At 34.4% G+C, this 19,679-nt stretch overlaps 2 protein-coding genes across 2 annotated transcripts in view; both read left to right on the top strand.

Moving 5' to 3' along the window:
- LOC141456486 (cardioacceleratory peptide receptor-like) overlaps positions 1 to 19,679 on the top strand; it is a 200,454-nt gene that overhangs the window by 93,009 nt on the left and 87,766 nt on the right. The window lies entirely within an intron of this gene.
- Positions 9,275 to 12,577, top strand: LOC141455698 (SAP30-binding protein-like). Its single transcript, XM_074130959.1, has 2 exons — positions 9,275 to 9,714; positions 12,215 to 12,577. The coding sequence occupies exons 1-2, from the start codon at positions 9,415 to 9,417 to the stop codon at positions 12,446 to 12,448; spliced, it is 534 nt and encodes a 177-aa protein (XP_073987060.1). The 5' UTR covers positions 9,275 to 9,414; the 3' UTR covers positions 12,449 to 12,577.

Below are 19,679 nucleotides of genomic sequence, written 5' to 3'. Positions count from 1 at the left end.
TTTTTTTTTTTTTTAATGTTTGTTCCTTAGTTGTTTTGAGGCGCAATGATCGAAGACTTCTCGGGTGATAATCGCAAAGATGAGGTTTTTTTTTTTTTATTAGGGATGCGATACGTGGTTCCAAGGAATTTTGATATCTTTGTTGAGCAACTTGCTGGTACCATGATGGAGTTAGACCAGCGCTTCCCAACTTGGTGCTACGCGAGTTGCTGGTTGGTGGTACGCGAAAAATAATCAGTATTGGCGGACATAAAAAAATAAATAAAAAAATGAAAGCATAAAAATATCGTAGAAACGTTTTTTCCTATAATTAATAATAATATACAGTAAAGTTGTCAATATGTACAGAAATAAGGTTAGTCTGTCTCAAGATATACGAGAAAATGTAATAGCACATTTAACAGGATTTAAAATTTTCTTTCATGGAGTATTTTTCAAAACCCGAAAACACAAATGGTAATTCAATTTCAAATCCCTTCTGTAAAGAAAATTTAGGAAAAGCTACAACATTATCGATAAAAGATAAAGAAAATTTAATAGAATTATCATGTGACAGAACTTAAATGATAACTATGTAAAAATATGCTTAAAGAGACTGATTGTAATGAGTAAGCTCTATCCAAGCAACATTAAATTTAATTGGTACTTACATTTAGTTGAATAAAAAGATATTAATTTAAAAGATTCGGGCACAAATATAGTAATCCTAAAGAAGAATTTTGCAAATTAATTAATAATTCTGAAGAGAAAAATATGTACGCAATTTTTAATTATTTAAAAAAAGTTTTAAAACTAAGAGATCTTACACTTTACAAAGTTTATAAAGTGAACATGAACTTGAACTCCTTTGTAACAGACACATTGTATCTCGGAATAACAAATTTCACGAAATACAAACATTTTTACGAAGTGGTATAATTTAGCATGACGTACTACCAAGTGGTACGCGAGTCAAAGAAGGTTGAAATTCGCTGATTTAGACCAAAACTTTACCCAAAAAAAATAAAAAAGTGAAGTAATGCCTATTTTTTCAGATTGGCTTTACGTCCAACTACTCAAATTTCTGGTATCAACCAATAAACAGAATCCAAGGCTTAGACTGGGAATCGAACCCAGTATCACAATATTTCTTAGTTTTGCTGACCTCGCCTCTAACCGCTTGGATACTGTGGCGTCTCCACTAAATTAAGTATTGAAAGCGACAATAGTAGCTGAACGGAATACCAAGCTTTGAACTTTCTGCTTTATGACTTTTCGTATTTCGTATATTCTTTACACAAACTAACTTCTACTAAAAACCAATTTAAGATCGCAATACTTCTTACTAAGGAACAAGAAACAAAAAAAGTGAAACTATACTGAGAGGCAAACAAAGTGGCCACCCTTAAAAGAATGTATTTAACCATTCGTTATAGCAAAAATAAAATATTTTTAGCATGCATTATTGATAAACGTATGGTAGGTTAAAGAAATGATAAGAAAATTCAAAATAGGGAAATAAAGAAATATGGAAAACCAAAAAACAAAAATAGCACAAACAAATCACTAGGACACCGTTTGTTTTTGTAAACTTTGATCTCTATTCCTTGAAATTCACAGTGATGTGGTTCGGACCAATTAATTTGAAGCTCGGACTAAATTAATTTTTATAGAGGCTTCTCTAACAGCTGCTGGCTACGTAGACGACATTCTTTCAGAGGATGTTGTTCCATTCGTACCATACTTTGGCGAGGAATTTTCGTTTAAGCAAGATAATTCACAGCCCCATACAGCAAAGATTGTTTCCCGCTACCTGGAAAACGCTTCAATCCGATGTTTAGATTGGCCAACATGTAGTCCAGATCTAAATTCTATTGAAAACCTATAGGATGAGTTGACAAGACGAATTAAAAGACGTCCAACATTAGCAGATTCGCTTCAGGAGTTAAGGATTGCACTAGCGGAAGAATATGAAAATATCCCTCAGGAAATTATTCAAAATCCTATTAGGTCAATGCCCCATTAACATTTTGATAATTTCAAATTACTTAATAATTTTCCTTTTTTCCAATACCACTTGTTATTATTCACCTTTAATATTCCAAGTATGTTACATGTGGCCAGTTATTTATTCTAAAAATATGTGGAGACGTTTATAGCAAATTGATTAGAAATCAGTACACATACTGAAGGGTGGCCACTTTTTTGCCACTCAGTGTATAACTAAAAATATGAAAAGAAAAAATATGTTAAATTTATGTCTAATTTGCATTTAGATTTACAGTTTTCATTCCTTATCCATTAAATGCATTATTGAACTCTGATGATTTAAGAAAATCAGTTTACTTGGTTCGAGATTTTACTGAATAGTAATTCTTATTCTCTTTAGATTTTCCCGACAGTGTTTCATATCAGACACTTTCCCTACTCTAAATGAAAGAAAAGTGCGATATTATCATTATGACATCACATAGACTTAATGTCGCTTCATTGTTCACTTAAGTGGAAATTTTATGGAAAATTACTTTCACTAACGCTCCATCTATTTTTTCTTTTCCTTTTTTTTTTAACGGCAAAATGAGCGCTTCTTGTACATTGTGATATTAAAGCAGTGTAGGCCTTCATCGTGTGCAAACGTTGATGTAGCCAAAACATTGATAAGAGAAAATCAGCGCAAGCGTGTGATGAAGTAGCTGCTGAGGAAAGAATTCCTTTAGTAGCTCCCGCTAAGCCTTGCTTTTGATCCTCTTTTGTCTTTCAATATTATTACAGTTCTTTTAACTTAAGGGTCTGCAGGCTGTTTTTTTTTATCTTAAATTGGTTTAAGTACCTCTCATGAATTTATTTACAAGCTACAAGAATTTATTTGATTACAACACAGTCAGTAATAAATAAAGCACAAAGTAATCGATCAGTTAATTCATCCGGTCTTATCTACCCAATTATGATTCCCTTTACGTTCAAAACTAATTAACTATGAATATTGCTCAAATAATTCACTAAGATACATTTGCATAGGACAAACGGTTACTTAAGAGTGATAACATACACCTAGGCCTAGGCAGATAGGATATGGTTAGGCCAATAATCCCTTGTAATAATTAAATGTAGGTAATTTGGCTAGGTAGATAGTATCTGCCTAATTGCTTTTTAGCCAATGGTTTTTCATATTTAATTTTATTACTATAGTTTTGGCGAAGGATTCTTTGTGTTAAATGCTGTTAGGCAGATAGTTTTATCTTACCGTGATAGATTAAGCGAATTTTATTTGCTAAGCGAAATAATGTGCTATAACAGCGTTTCCCAAAGTGTGGGTCGCGTCCCGGCACCGGGTCGCAGAAAAATTCAGCTGGGTCGTGGCAAAAATTGTAAAAACACAAAAAAATCTATAACATTTTGCTCTAAATTTAATATTTTTCGAAACTTTTTCAAGTACTGCAGGTGGCAACTCTTTACCACCGTTTCCTACCGGACCGTTTAAATTCGGATGCTCTGATTGACTGATTTCGATTCGTCATTCAGAGTCTTCTGTCAATATTGAAAAGGAAGAAATGCTTAATCTTAGTGAACAAGAAGTTGATAATTTAATTGAAATTTCAAGCGACACCGATCATAAAAAAGTGTTTAAAACTGTACCACTAATTAATTTTTGGTCGCGCTGTCAAAAGGAATATCCAAGCGTAAGCGAAAAAGCGATACAATTTTTAATGCCTTTTGTCACCACTTATACGTGTGAAACTGCGTTCTCGGCCTTGGTGTACTTAAAAAATAAGTATCGAAACAGATTGGATGTCGAACCTAATTTGAGAATAAAATTAACATCATTAAGTCCTAATTTGAAATTACTATGTGATGAAAAACAACATCATCCTTCGCACTAAGGTCAAAATATGTAAAACAAAATTTACTTTAAGTTTTAAATGAAGATAATGGATTGTCTTTAATTACTTATGTTTTTGTTATATAATTATTTTACAATTTTTGTGTATGAAATAAACAAATAACTTGAATTTTGATTTTTATTAAAAAATAATTTTTTTTTTGTAAATAAATGTTTTTTTTATAAGGTAGGTACTTGCTTAACTCCGTGAAAGAGTAAGGAAAAAACGACCCGATTTGTGAAAGAAAAAAATCATGGGTTCTGCAACAAGACAACGCGCCGGCTCACACTACATTGTCTGTCAAGACGTTTCTAGCCAAGTACAACATCCCAGTTTTAGGGCCATCCGCCTTATTCGCCTGACCTGGCCCCATGTGACTTTTATCTGTTCCCAAAAGTCAAATCTGCATTAAAAGGAACACGATTTCGGTCCGTTGAAGCTGTGAAAGAAAAAGCGGCACGCGTCATGCAGGAGCTCACAGAAAAAAAGACTTCCAGCACGGTTACAAACAATGGTAAATTCACATGGAGCGTTGTAGGGATAGGGGTGGGGTGTATATTGAAAGTGATAATAACTAAATATGTATAAATTTAAAATAAAATGTTTTATAGCAAAAGTCTCGTTATTTAATAGCTACACCTCGTAGAAAGTTGATTTCATAGAAAATAATAGATCCATTTTAGAGAAAATAGCTAAATAGATCACAACTGATTGGAGAAACTCTGCAGAAGAATTTCCACTGAATATTATGTATCAGAGAAAACGATATTTTTTTCAATAAAAAGTAATATAGGCAAGGGATTAGCTATGAGGTTAGCATACTGGACTCCCACGCGGAGGTCCCGGGTTCGAATCCAGCAGCTGACCCTTAGATTTTTCTCTTCCTAGGAGCTTCTTACAGCTCACTGTCCGGTGATGGACAGTGTTGTCTGTAACGAGAGAACACTGTCCGGAGGCCGGCAGTGCACTGAAAAAAGCTCCGGGCGCCAATAACCTTAGATGTTGACGCGCCTTAAATCATTAAAAAAATAAAATAAAAAGCAATAGAATTGAAAAGAGCTTTAAATCTATATGAGAATATAATAATATGAAAACTGAACAAAATAATATTAATTATTAATTAAAGTCGATTTTATTGCTCAAAAACCAAGCTTCAGTTGTAAAACTTTATATGATATTTGTTTTTTTCTAATCAAAACGTGATTTGACTGGAGTTTAAATCCGGTTTTAAGCTCCTTATTGAAATAGAATGGATTCCAGTCAACAAAAATAAAACGATAGATATATGGCACACAGAAAGACTAAAGATAGTCCTATATGACTGAATGATTGTCGAACATAAATTGAATAAAATAGTTTTGAACCAAAAGCAATCCAGAAAATTGTTTTAAAAAGATTGTCAGTTAGTTACATAATTGCTCTAAAACCAAACTTCAGTTGTAAAACTTTATATGTATATTTGTTTTTTTCTAATCAAAACGTGATTTGACTGGAGTTTAAATCCGGTTTTAAGCTCCTTATTGAAATAGAATGGATTCCAGTCAACAAAAATAAAACGATAGATATATGGCACACAGAAAGACTAAAGATAAGTCCTATATGACTGAATGATTGTCGAACATAAATTGAATAAAATAGTTTTAAACCAAAAACAATCCAGAAAATTGTTTTAAAAAGATTGTCAGTTAGTTACATAATTGCTCTAAAACCAAACTTCAGTTGTAAAACTTTATATGTATATTTGTTTTTTTCTAATCAAAACGTGATTTGACTGGAGTTTAAATCCGGTTTTAAGCTCCTTATTGAAATAGAATGGATTCCAGTCAACAAAAATAAAACGATAGATATATGGCACACAGAAAGACTAAAGATAGTCCTATATGACTGAATGATTGTCGAACATAAATTGAATAAAATAGTTTTGAACCAAAAGCAATCCAGAAAATTGTTTTAAAAAGATTGTCAGTTAGTTACATAATTGCTCTAAAACCAAACTTCAGTTGTAAAACTTTATATGTATATTTGTTTTTTTCTAATCAAAACGTGATTTGACTGGAGTTTAAATCCGGTTTTAAGCTCCTTATTGAAATAGAATGGATTCCAGTCAACAAAAATAAAACGATAGATATATGGCACACAGAAAGACTAAAGATAAGTCCTATATGACTGAATGATTGTCGAACATAAATTGAATAAAATAGTTTTAAACCAAAAACAATCCAGAAAATTGTTTTAAAAAGATTGTCAGTTAGTTACATTATTGCTTAAAAATCATACATTTGTAAACAATGGCAAACACAAATTTATCTAATTTGTATTTGAAGGGTAGTCTGAAACTTATTAAAAAATCAGACTGAACTTTATACTTTTTGTCCTTTTAAATAAATTATTAATTTGATGTATGTAATTTTAAAGTATAGCTGATTTCCCAATAGATGATATCCAATTGGCTTGAAACTAAATTGGAATTATTCCAAGTTATATTTTGTCAAGCCATTTAACTTGAAGGGAAGTCAAGAAGATAATTCACTAAGCTAATACAAAATGACTGTTCTGCAATTAGTATAGAATTATATCTGTAATGTGCAATGGAGTAAATTGTAACTGTGCAATGTACAGTGGTGACCCAGTAAAAATGACCACATTTCTTTTTTGAATAACTCTGGTGGTAACACTGCTACAGAGACGAACGCGCGCTCTATGGTTAGTAGAGACCTGTGAGATTTCTGTTATCAACATTTTAGTAATCATGGAACGTTATACTGCAGAAGAACGAGCATTTTGTGTAGAAGCGTATTTTCGAGATAAATCGGTTGTGAAAGTTCATAGAGCGTTTCGTAAACAGTTCAAAGTTAAAAGTAATGAATCTGTTCCTACGAGAAAATCGATCCTCAGGTGAGTTGAAAACTTCCGTGAAAGTGGCAAGACAACTGATAAGATTCATCCAGGTGCCAAAAGAACAGTTCGTACACCGGAAAACATCGAAAAAGTTTGCCAAGCAATAAAATTAAGTCCAACTCGTTCCGGTCGCCCTCACGCAGCTTCTTTAAAGTTATCTGTGCGTCGAATTCTAACCTCAGACTTGAACCACCATCCATATAAATTGATGATCACTCAAGAGTTGAAAGAAACTGATTACCAACAGAGATTACTTTTTGCCGAAAACATGTTAAAGAAATTGGACGATGGTGAGATTGATTTAAATAATCTTTTAATGAGCGATGAAGCTCATTTCGAACTCTCTGGATCGGTAAATAAACAAAACTTTCGGTACTGGGCAAGTGGTAATCCGCAATTCATTCAAGAAAAACCTTTACATAGCCAACGAATTACAGTATGGGCCGGTGTAGCGTCGTGGGGAATTATCGGACCGTATTTTTTCGACGGTACCGTCAATGGAGAGAGGTACAGGTAGATGTTAAACTCGTTCCTCATTCCCCAACTCCGCCGCAAACGTCGTTTGAATCGAACCTGGTTCCAGCAAGACGGGGCAACTTGTCACACCGCCGCTCTTACACTTGCGTTGTTGAAAGAAACGTTTGGAATTCGTTTATTGTCAAGTTCTTCAGATTTCGCTTGGCCGCCTCGCTCGCCAGATTTGACGGTTCCAGATTTTTTTTCTGTGGGGGTATTTGAAAAGTCGTGTTTATGAAACCATGCCCCATGATCTAGAGGATTTAAAATCGAGGATTAGAGCCGAATTCGCAAAAATTTCGGCTACGATGCTGAAGAAAGTATTCAAAAACTTCGTTAAACGATTGGAAGAAAGTAAAGCCCAGAACGGTCAACATTTGAAGGATGTAATATTCCATAAATAATCTCCCATGTTTCTACTTTTCAAAGATTTTTTGTTACTTTTATATCTGTAATACTTTTGTTGTTATTAAAGAAATAAATGTGGTCATTTTCACTGAGCCACCCTGTACTAGCCGTCGGTTATTAATGTTGAACAGTTCTAATCGGTGTACACTCATCAAAATCATTTATAAATACATCGCAAGTGTAATGAAGATCTCTGAAGCATTACTGCACTTATAGGCAGTCAGAAATTTGAAAAAAATCAATTTTTTTAAATTATTTTATATTAAAGTATAGTATCTCAGGAATGTTGTCCTAAAATTTCAAGTCGATCCGAGCAAAATTGTAAGAGTGAAAGTGTTTACAAGCCGCGACCGAGTTTACAAGCTGAGCACAGAGCTCAACTTGCTACGCGGGAAGCAAGAATCCTACGCAGACAGCAGAAATCGGAAAACTTGGACATTTTGGAAGACATGGAGGACTTATTTTATGGGCCTGGAATCGATGACACTGTGTAAGTTGAAAAAAAGATTATCCAGGTTTTATTCGCAAACCTTTAACCGCTGAAAACTTTAAACGCGTTTATCTCAAAACTACGTTTTCAAAGTCGGTGGACACGATATCTCAAAATCTACTGCACCGATCTTTTTGAAATTTTACGTATTTCTTTTACACATATTAAAATCGTACTTGGACGAAGGATTTTTTTTTTTTAATGAATAGAACTTGTTTTACAAGCATAAAATGGTCAACTGTTTTAGTGAAAATCGTGAATCAAACTTTAAAGTTGTCCCAAAAATTAAAAATTCAATTTTTTTCTAAATCATTCAGTCAAGTACGAGATAAAGTCATCTACTAACAAAATCTTTTCGAAATTTTGATTTCAGTTGATCCAGTCTCAAGATATCATGTCCACGAGAGGGTTGCATTTTTTTGACGTGTTGCAATAAAATATTCGCCATTAGTACAATTATTATTAATTTGTAACGAAAAAATTACAATAAGTTCTTTAAACATAGACTGATATGACGCAAAAGTTCCCGAATAAAAAAGTAAACACGTTTTTCCCCCCCAAAAAATTGAAAAAATGACTTTTTTGGCGCCTCTGACTGCCTATAACCCCTTAAGGTGAAGCATCACTCCTGTTTTATTGTATATACATACTCGTACCTGTAATCTTAGCGTAGAATTATTCCAAGTTATCTTTTGTCCAGCCATTTAACTTGAAGGGAAGTAAACAAGATAAGTCACTGAGCTAATTCAAACATTCGAGTTCTACATTTAGTTAATGGCCATCTTGTTGAATGCAATGGAGTAAATGGCAACTTTGCAATGAACTAGTTGACACCTAAAGCTAAACTTTAGCAACAATTACTCCATTTTCTAGCCCCATTTTGCCAGAGATTATTTCCCAAGGCCTAGTTATTTATGTAGATTATTTTCAAAACGTGCCGAGACACGCTTTGTGAGTATAGCGAAATTAATCGTTAAGGCAGTGCTGCACCAAGAAGTGGCCAAGTTGTTTTACAAATTAATTAATTGCCGGCAAATCAGTTTCCTTTTAAAACAATAAGGTATTAGACATTGTCTTGGTAACCTTATGTTAGTAGCTAAGGTTATTTTTAATTGAAATATTGTTGGAACAACTTAATTGGAACTAGTCTCTTAAGTTGTCTCTTGAGTTAATTTAATTTTATTTAATGCTTCTTTTTTTATTATTATTTTTTAATAAAAATCATATTATAATCGTCTGAATATGGAAAGTAGAGCTCTGGCTTCATTAAATGAATTCTATTCAAATTGTGAAGATAATGGAGGGTCAAATTATGAATCATTTGTAACCAATAATGATGAGGACGTATTAGAAATTAGTTCTGAGGAGGATGTTGAATTTGTCGGAGAAACTAAAATTACCGATTTGGACAATTTAGAAGGAAATGATGTAGAACTACCATTAGAACCACTTGGCACATGTTCCAAAGCATTGCAAGACAAGGTTACTTTACTAGATATTAGAACGAAAATTACTGGCCAAAGTATTAATGCTTTGATACAGGTGATTAAAAAAAATTCTCTAATTAATAAGATAAAAAGCAGAATAATCTTTTATCAGGGGGCGCAATTTCTCTGGGTAACAATTACGAAATATTACCTCCATAATAAATACAACTCACTTTTCTGTCCAAAAATAAGATTTTTTTTACTTAGAAAGCTACATATTAAGCTTAATGAAACCAAGTCTCAAAACATCACCTTCACTCTTCGTCACAATACTCTTCCTCCAGTCTTCTATAACCTAACACCTCTCCCAGTAGGGAACGTTGCCCGCTACCTTGAGCTTTACTTAGACCGAAGACTTTCTTGGAACTCCCACACTAGACTTAAAAGAACAGAACTAAACAGACGCTATCGACTACTTAAAAGACTCTTTGACGATAGATCAAAACTCTCTTTGGAAAACAAAAGACTGATTTATACTTCTATTTTGAAACAATCATCTGGGCGTATGGAATAGAGCTGTGGGGTTCAACCAAACGCTCCAATCTCCAAAGGATTCAATCGCTACAATCTAAAATACCTCGAACTATCGTAAACGCTCCATTTTATGCCTCCGACCTGACTATACACACTGACCTTAACAATCCTTTTGTCACCCAAGTTGCTAAAACGAGATTCAGAAAACTCCACTTCAGCCTGCAGTCTCATATAAATCCACTAGCTAAAAATCTTTCTTCTAGAACTCTTCCTGATAACCCGTCAAGACGTCTTAAAAGACAGTGGCCTCGTGATCTTCTCTCCAGTGAAGAGAGTGACTAACCATATAATGTTTTGGAGTGTTACCACTGGGTAACTTCTCCACTCGTTACCTTATTATTTATTATTCTATTGTATCATTGTTACTTATAGCGCTAACGCGCTGATTGTAGCACAATAAACGCAAAAAAAAGCTAGAGAAACATATAATATCTGCCATAGTACATATGATATACATATGATATCTGCCAGAGTGAAAACAGTATACTGCGCTGTGAAACCTACCTGAAAAAAAAAAAATAATAATAATTACTTCACTTGGTTTTACTATTAAGCTCAAATACTTAAAATAATTTGTAAAATAGCAAAAAATCTCTTTCATTCTTTCTGTTAATACAATTAAAATTGTAGCAAACTCCTATATAATACTAGATTAGGGCAATTTGCTAGGCTCCCATTACCTCCGTTGTTTCTTTGTCAGCCAAGTTCTTTTATGAAACAAATCCTCTTCTAAGAGAATTAAAACCTTCAACTTCATCACCCTCTCCGACTTCAGCTTCATGAAAAGCTTCCTCTAAAGCAACATTCTCATTATTTTCCTCTTCAACCATGACAAGTTCGTTAAGAAAAATTTTATCCACAAACGATAGCTCTTTCTGATCAGAACTTTACATCAAACTGAAGGGCTATTACCTCAGATTTTTATTGTTATTTTATTATCATTATTTTTCACATGACTTGACAACCTATTGCTTGGCCTAATGTGTAGAACTTATTTAGTTCCACAGTTGATACATACTTTCTTCGGGTCCTTTTCTCACAAATTTTACACGGACTTACCAGAATGCCTTCAAAGGTGCCTCCTCTGACTCGCAAGCCAGATTAACCTGGAGGTTATCAACTGCTCTCTGTATCTGAGGAGGTACCTTTAAAGGCACAGTACATGCTGCCCAAGCTGCGTAAAGTGCATTATTTGATAAATTAAGGAATAAGTTTGATCCTTTAAATGAAAGATATTGATCACTCAAATATGTGACTGGAGGTTTCCAATATTTTTGGCAATTAAACGCAACCCTCCCAAAATTACCGAAAAACTATTAAACCTTCTTGTTTGTAACAGACGTAAAATTATTTTTTAGCTATTTCGTGTGTGCTTGAGAACTTCTAAAGCTCTTAACATTTGATTTTTCTTAGAAAATCACTCGGAAAACTACTTATTTCCCGATATTAAGAAAACTACTAGCTTTACTGCCTTAGCAATATTTTCAGAAGAAAGGGGATGAAAAAAATACATAAAAATGACCTATCGCGTGCTCTTCTTTCTCTTTGATAACAAGTTCAAAAATTGAAATATGATTAATAAATAGATTTTGAAATGTCGTAGCACCTTTAATTTTGAAGATAACGAATTGCGGTTTCCGGTTTCTTTCATAACTTTTTTATACTCTTTAAAACTGTGTATATGAAAATGGGGGTCAACTGCAAACCCTCACTTTTGGTCGCGCTACTGCCGCATATGCGGGCAGCAATCTAAAATAAAGTCACATATTCTGAAACTAGAGGTGACGGGCAACAAAATTTTCCCCTACCATTTTTTGCTCAGATCAACCGTTTAAGCATGAAATGCATTTGAGCCGTCTTAAAATGAAAACCCTGCATATAAAAAACTAAAGACTATCAGTCACGGTCACATAAAAAGTTATTATGAATGAAGTCATGTGGAATCCTACCCAATTTTATAAAACAATTGTTTTTTTTTATTGTTATAAATTTATCCAGTTATTTTTTTTCTGTTTACTCAGGAAAGAAAAAGTTTTCGAAACCCTCAAATTTACGAGAAACTTGTGGAATATTTGGGCATTGATGAGCTGGGTACAAATTACGATCCAAGACAATTTGATCCACTAAAATGGTCAAAACATTCTTATTATGAGAAACTAGCAAATGCCAGAAGAGAAGAAATGATGAGGCGTGTTTGTAATGCGAGGCTTAAGGCGATAAATATAAAACAAAAATCTAAAACTAGATCAAAATAATTTTCTTTTGTTTTTTAAGAGGAGGATATGAAACAAAAGGTTATCCTTTGTCGTGTAAGTTTCAAATGTGTCAAGATTGTGCAAGTTCAAATCTTTAATAAAAGTAAACTTCTGATTCATTTCCAGTCATGAATTTTTTATATCTTGGAATTTTTGGTTTCTTAATTATTTGTATTTTTCTTAGAAGTATTAACACTCTCGATAAACATTCTCGTTATCGTCTGGATAGCAGGATGGAGCAAATACCATAGAGATCTGAAGCCAAAGATTGCTTGAGATATTGAGCAGCCGTTAGAAACAGTTGTAGATTTTCGAGGTAAATGCCTGAACGGTACAGTGTAACCTCGATTAACCGGCCCTCGGTTAACCGGGATTCGGATTAACCGGGATCATGTTGAGTCATCATAAGAACACCTGGATCGGCGTTGAAACAAAAGTTAATTTTCGGTGGCGACAGGAAAAATTTTTGTCTTCCGATGTAACATAATTGTAGGCGTAGCAGCAACTCTTTTATACCTGATTTCGAATTCAGTTTGCTGAATTGATTGAATTTTTTCACGATAAGGACATTCCAACCAGTGACAAAATTGTGCTTTTTAAATTGCGTACACTCATCAGAGAGTGGTCGTTTATAAAAAAAAAAAGCAAACAACACTTGAAAAGTATTTTTCAAAAAGTTGAACGGCAAAAAAGTAAAAAAATTGAAAAATTAAAAAAAAAAACAAAAAAAAGGGTTTGCCGTCTAAAATAGGAGTTGATCTCTGGGATGAAACAGTAATGTATTACTATGTAATGCTGTGTATTCGGTTTAACCGAGATTTCAGTTTTCCGGGGTGGGTATAGCCGGAGGTCAGCTCGAGGTTGTACTGTATTTAGACGAAAAGCCACCTTTAGAAATATTACAGGACGTTCTATAATAAATAATAAATTCTTGCTAAATTTAGAGTCATTTTAATTTCGTTTAACTATAGTTTTACAAGTCTTGTGTACATTACTTCAACATCATCACGCAACATGTTTCTTACAATAATTGTTCTATTTATTTTTGTACCGAACTGATTTTCTATTAAACAACAGAAAATTGGTGTTTCTGCGTATTGAAATTAGCGCTCTTAGCGGTATACAGTTCAAACAGGTATTAACCCTAACTTTTTTTGTTTTTTTTAATCATTTATTTAGTTACAATCAACGCATTTTGCGACACAAGCAACAATGTTAACAATAGATAACATACACACATGTTACCCAGCGGTAACACTCCAAAAACATTTTACTTTCTACTGACTCCCTTCATCAGAGAGGAGATCGCGAGGCCACTGTCTTTTAAGACGTCTGGAAGTGTTGTCTGGAAATGTTCTTGAAGACAGATGTTGTACAAGTGGATTGTGATGTGTTTGAATGTTAAGATGGAAATTTCTGTAACGTGTTTTTGCAACTTGTGTGACGAAAGGAATGTTCAAGTCTGTGTGAATGGTTTGATTGGTGACGTAGAAAGGAGCGTTTACTATAGAGCGAAGAATTTTAGATTGCAAGGACTGGATCCTTTGCAGATTTGAGCGTTTGGTTGAACCCCACAGTTCGATGCCATAAGCCCAGACTGGCTTTAGTATACTTATATATATAAGACTTTTGTTGTTCAGAGTGAGTTTTGATCTGTTGTCGAGTAGTCTTTTCAGTTGTCGGAAGCGTCTGTTGAGTTCTGATCTCTTAAGTCGAGTATGAGGGTTCCATGTAAGTCTTCTGTCAAGGTAAAGCCCAAGGTAGCGGTCTACGGACCCTAACTTAGTTTCAAAATAAGCTAGCAGTTTCATGTAAATTAAGAAATATGTACCTTAACAAAGAGACTGACTCTAATTTTAATGATTGTACGTAGTATTTTAACTTTTCTAAACATTTTACTAGAACATTTTCTTGATTTATTTTCTTTTTGTGATTTGAGATAATGGCTGGAATTGAGGTTGTTCTAAAATTAATAAATATATTAAATATTACATTGATGGAAATATAGTATTTTACACAATTAGAACAGAGGAGATTCAGGTTGTTAGTGGTCTACAGAAGATCAAAAATCCAGCAAAGAAACCTAATCAGATCAAAAGGATCAATTTAATTAGTAGTTTGAAACTGTGGTGGTTCCTCTCACAAACTGAATCACCTTACTTTACCTTGATGTGTCGATATGTCTTTTGAAAGAAAACTGAAGGATAGAGAGACTTTTGTTGTTGTGAAAGAGATTGGAAGAAGGGAGCTGGTCACTAGAATCGGTAGTTACATAAAGGGTCCAACATATCTGGAGAGCTATGCTTAGTGTTGCTTCTCTCTTGCTTTTATCTCTTAACATTATTGTACTCATTGCAATAGACCCTGTGTGTCCAGCAGCTACCCGCTACTTCACAAGAAACTGCCCGGTCTGTACACAAGCCTGTAGTCCATTCATACCTAACTCTTTTGCTCACATACATTTTACACGACACTAACACACTCTTGCAACATTGTTAGTTGTAGCGCCAATAGATAAAACATCTAACCTAAGTGAATGTGTGATCGATTTACAAAAAAGGGACTCTTTTGCCTGCTGTTGGTCCTAGTTTTATACTCTAATTTATCCATTGAATTTAGGACATTTTTTTGCCTACCATACTATGTCGTGAAATTCGTTTTTTCACAAACTTGCCAGGTCACAGTCTTGGTTTCTTCCGCAGATCTGGTACATTGGACATTTCTCCATTCATGGAATTAAAAGACTATGTAGCATAGAGGCTGCTTGATGAGCCAATGATCTCTATTCTGAAATAGCCCAATCTCGATACAACAAAACTCCACTCAAATCAACACAGTCACTATAACCCTCTGAGCCACAACACTTCCTTCAAATCCACAACGCAGACTAAAGCGGCGGTGGCCACGCAATCATCTCAACACATAACGCCGACCTCCTAGGATGGTTGCTGTGTAAGCTTGCCAATCTGGCGAACTGACGGCTTCAATCACTCCAAACACGCCATTGACGCACCTGCATGTGCGCGTATATGTATGGGCATATATGTATATACGTGCATTTGTATTTGTGCTATTCTTATCACTCATCTCTTTTGCTTGTTGTATTGGATACAGTAAACAAATAAACAAATTAAAAAAAAAAAATCCAAGTACGTATCTACGTACCGTTAATAATAACTGTTAATAAAAAATTAATAATCTTATTTTTAATTTTACAAATTTTTGTAGGACGCTTTTACTGTCTGAAAGAATCAAAACGAGAGGTTAGTCTATTGTCTGAACATAGTGTACACTCTGGTATATGGCAAATATTTCAGCAGTGAAGATGGATACGTACTTATTTAGTTTCGACTGAAATGTAGTTTTTATTTGTGCATCATTGACTGCACATTCGACTCCCTCCTGACTCTTAGCGCCGTCTGTAAAGATTTGATAGGCATTGGGAAAGATGTGCTGTAATCTATCTATAAGCAATGCATTGTTGACAGAATTTGGTAGGCATTCCTTGTAATGAAAGAAATCTATATGGATATTTTTTAGACTGTCCATCTGGCCTTTCCAATCCTTCGTTTCCTTAACTAGTTTACTACTTGTTTCTCTGCAATTGCATTCTGGTTCCTTTATGTGTGAAATCCCCTAAAACTGATAAACACATGTAATATTTTACATTAGAATATATATTTGTTTACGTATTTCATAATAGAAAAAAAAAGTGTGAGAGATAGTATATTTTTATATAAAAATGGCAATATCTCAAACAGTGGGACAATATCGAATAGAAATAGGAAACAATTTATTTTCTGATTCAAACGAATAAATACAAGGGAGAATAATACTTCAAGTTGGATCCAATGGTGATGCTAAATTAAAAACAAAACAGAAAAGATACTTACAACAGCGTAAAGGGGAGGAAATGTGATAAAATGATTACTACTGAGTTTATCTCTTGAATACGAGAGAGGGCGTGAGAATAGAAAAGAAAAAAATACGATGAAAAGAAGAAATAAAGTTGAGATTTACGAGACTGCTCGGCCTTTCTCAACATAAACAAGATTCTCGCTTTGAATGACTAGTGCTGTTGGCTTGTTGATCTTTTATTTTCTTAACATGTCCTTGTCTCATATAAGCTGAAGATCTTAAGTTTGTTTTTAATTAAATGTTATACATTACTTAACTTTAAATGTCTAGCTTTGTTTTTAATTACTATGTAAAAGTATAAGATTATTCGAAATGCACTATTTTATCGCAAACATACAAATACAAGTTCTGTTGAAATTAATTAATTTTGCCAATATTTATGTGGAATTTCAAGATATTGTAAACTCCAGAAGCTGTGCAAAAAATAACTGCCCAACTTCTTGGAAGGACGCTATTCCCACACTTATTTTTCACTTATACTAGAAGTGTGACCACTTCTTTGCTGGCGAAAGAAAGGCAACTAGTTCCGACGGAATATCAGTAAGGATTCTTTAAATTAAATTCATCGTTACGTGATCGAAACGTGGTGGAAAACATTTTAAAATACTCAAGTTTCCTGGGTAGAAATACAAACTGAATTTTTTTTAAAAATTTATTATGTAATTTACAATCTGTTTACATGTTATACAATCAATAAATATGATGAGTATGATGAACTGGTGCGGGTGGTGAGCAGGAGGAGAGAATCTACCCAGCACTCTCTATAGGAGAAAGATGACGTTTAGGTCGCGGGGCCAGTCGGCGATTCAGTCGGCGAGGAGGATTATTAGGAATGTCAGAGGAAGTGAGAGACAGTACAAGAGGATTAGAGCAAGTCGAGAGAGCAGTATGGAACTTTTTGTATTTAGTCTTGGCGAGTTGGTGTACGAAGGAAATGTTGAGGTCGTAGTGAAGAGTGAGGCCGTAGAAAGGAGTACTATCTGTCGGAATAGTTTTGACTGAAATGTTTGTACAGTCCGTATGTTTGTAGGTTTGGCTGAACCCCACAGCTCTAGTCCGTAAGTCCACATAGGTTTGAGGATAGTACTGTATATTAAGCGTTTGAGTTCAATGGGTAATTTAGAGCGTCGTCCAAGAAGTCTGTAAAGCAGTTTCACATGTTTCGTCATTGCTTTCTTTTAAGTCTAGTATGTGGGTTCCACGTGAGTCGTTTGTCTGTGTAGAGCCCAAGGTAGCAAACAGAAATAAGATTAAAATAATAATTTTTTAAAAAACAATTAAAGTAATAATATACTCAAAAGAAATTTTATAATCCTTACCATTGGGTGTACAATTAGTGTGTTTAGTCAGATTTTCATTTTTATATATATTATATATATATACGAGGGGGTACCCAAAAAAAACCGGAATTGCGTTGCCGCGCATGGAGCTTATGTAGTACGCATTTCTGCCGCTAGACGTGTATAGCGCAATTCCTTGCCAGTTCAGTCCTGCCTGTGTTGTCTGCCTGGCTTGTTCTGTTCATCTGCAGTGATTGTTTTTACCAGCGCTGTTTTGTTCTTTTTTCGTTTTTTATGATGGCAAGTTTAAGTGAACAACGTGCAGCTCTGAAATTTTGTTTTCTACTCGGCAAAAATGCTGCTGAAAGTGTTTTAATGTTGAAAACAGCTTACAAAGATGACGCTATGGGAAAAACTCAAGTATACGAGTGGTTTACTCGGTTTAAAAATGGCGACATGTCGATTGATGACAAACCTCGTTCTGGACGTCCATCAACTGCCCGAATTGACGAAAATGTTGAAAAAATTCGAGAGCTGGTGTTCACAGACCGTCGACAAACAATTGATCAACTGTCAGAGAGTAGTGGGTTATCTTGGAGCTCGGTTCAGCGAATTTTAACGGAAGATTTGGGGATGAAAAGGGTTGCTGCCAAGTTTGTTCCTCGAGTTCTGACTGACAATCAAAAAGAACATCGAGTTGAAACATGTCGTGCTTTGAAACAACAGCTTGAAACTGATCCAGACTTTCTGTCAAAGGTCATTACTGGTGATGAGTCATGGTGCTATGGTTATGACCCAGAAACAAAGCAACAGTCGAGCCAATGGAAGACGTCATCTTCACCCCGACCAAAAAAATGTCGTCAAGTCAAGTCAAACATCAAAACAATGCTGATTTGCTTTTTTGATGCCAAAGGCGTAGTCCATTCAGAGTTTGTCCCCCCAGGTCAGACCGTCAATCAAACCTTGTATTTGGAAGTTTTGAAAAGATTGCGCAATAGTGTTCGCCAAAAAAGACCCGATTTGTGGCAAACAGGAGACTGGTTCTTCCACCACGACAATGCACCTGCACACACAGCCATCTCTGTTACACAGTTTTTGGCTAAAAATGGCATGGTTCCGCTGCCCCACGCACCTTACTCGCCTGACCTGGCTCCGTGCGACTTTTTCTTATTTCCACGCATGAAAAAGGGCATGAAAGGTCACCGATTTGACAACATTGAAGAGGTCAAGAAAAAAACGAAGAAGGAGCTGTCAGCCATTTCTAAAGATGACTACAAAAAATGTTTCGAACAGTGAGAGCACCGGTGGGACAAATGTATTAGTTGTAATGGAGAGTATTTTGAAGGGGATAAGGTTGTTCTGTAAAAAATTTGTAAATAAATAGCTTTTAAAAAATAATTCCGGTTTTTTTTGGGTACCCCCTCGTATATATATATATCTGTGGCTTAGTGCAAGAAGTGCCAAAGTCAATATTTCTGGTTTTGAGAAATTTGGAGTTGAAAATAGTCGTTAGAATTCACTTGTATATAACAAATAGTACAAAAATCCTAGTCACTCCTAGTTATGTACCTATTGAAATAATTTCGAATGCAAACTATTGACAGTGTTTTGTCGGAAAATGTTGGATAATAATGGGAAATCTCCTGACATTGGCACCTTTACTAGAAATTTTTATTTTTTATTTTTTAGACATAGACTATAAAGCAAACTTTTTTTTTTTATATACGAGCATGAATTGATTTTTTATTATTTGTACAAACATAAAACGATGTTATTTTTACATTTAAATGAACATTTTATTTAAATTCTTCCGTCACTTCTTTCACCAGGTAAAATATCTTCAGTTTCTTCGCTATTAGCTAACAACTGATAAAATGTCTTGCTAGTGTCGCTCAGAAATATTGATACAAATTTCAGATCTGAAACTTTTTTCCGAGGCAAAGGAATGGGAAACTTATTAATAGGGGTCAATTGTGTGATGGAAGATTTGGATGGAAATGGTTTGCTTCGGGGTGTCCTGCTTAATTGTAGAA

The sequence above is a fragment of the Rhodnius prolixus genome, unplaced genomic scaffold, assembly GCF_049639745.1.
Source record: "Rhodnius prolixus isolate KJV_2025 unplaced genomic scaffold, Rpr scaffold_4, whole genome shotgun sequence".
NCBI lineage: Eukaryota > Metazoa > Arthropoda > Insecta > Hemiptera > Reduviidae > Rhodnius > Rhodnius prolixus.
Note: the sequence above shows the minus strand (reverse complement) of the source record. Positions and strands in the feature narration are given on the sequence as shown.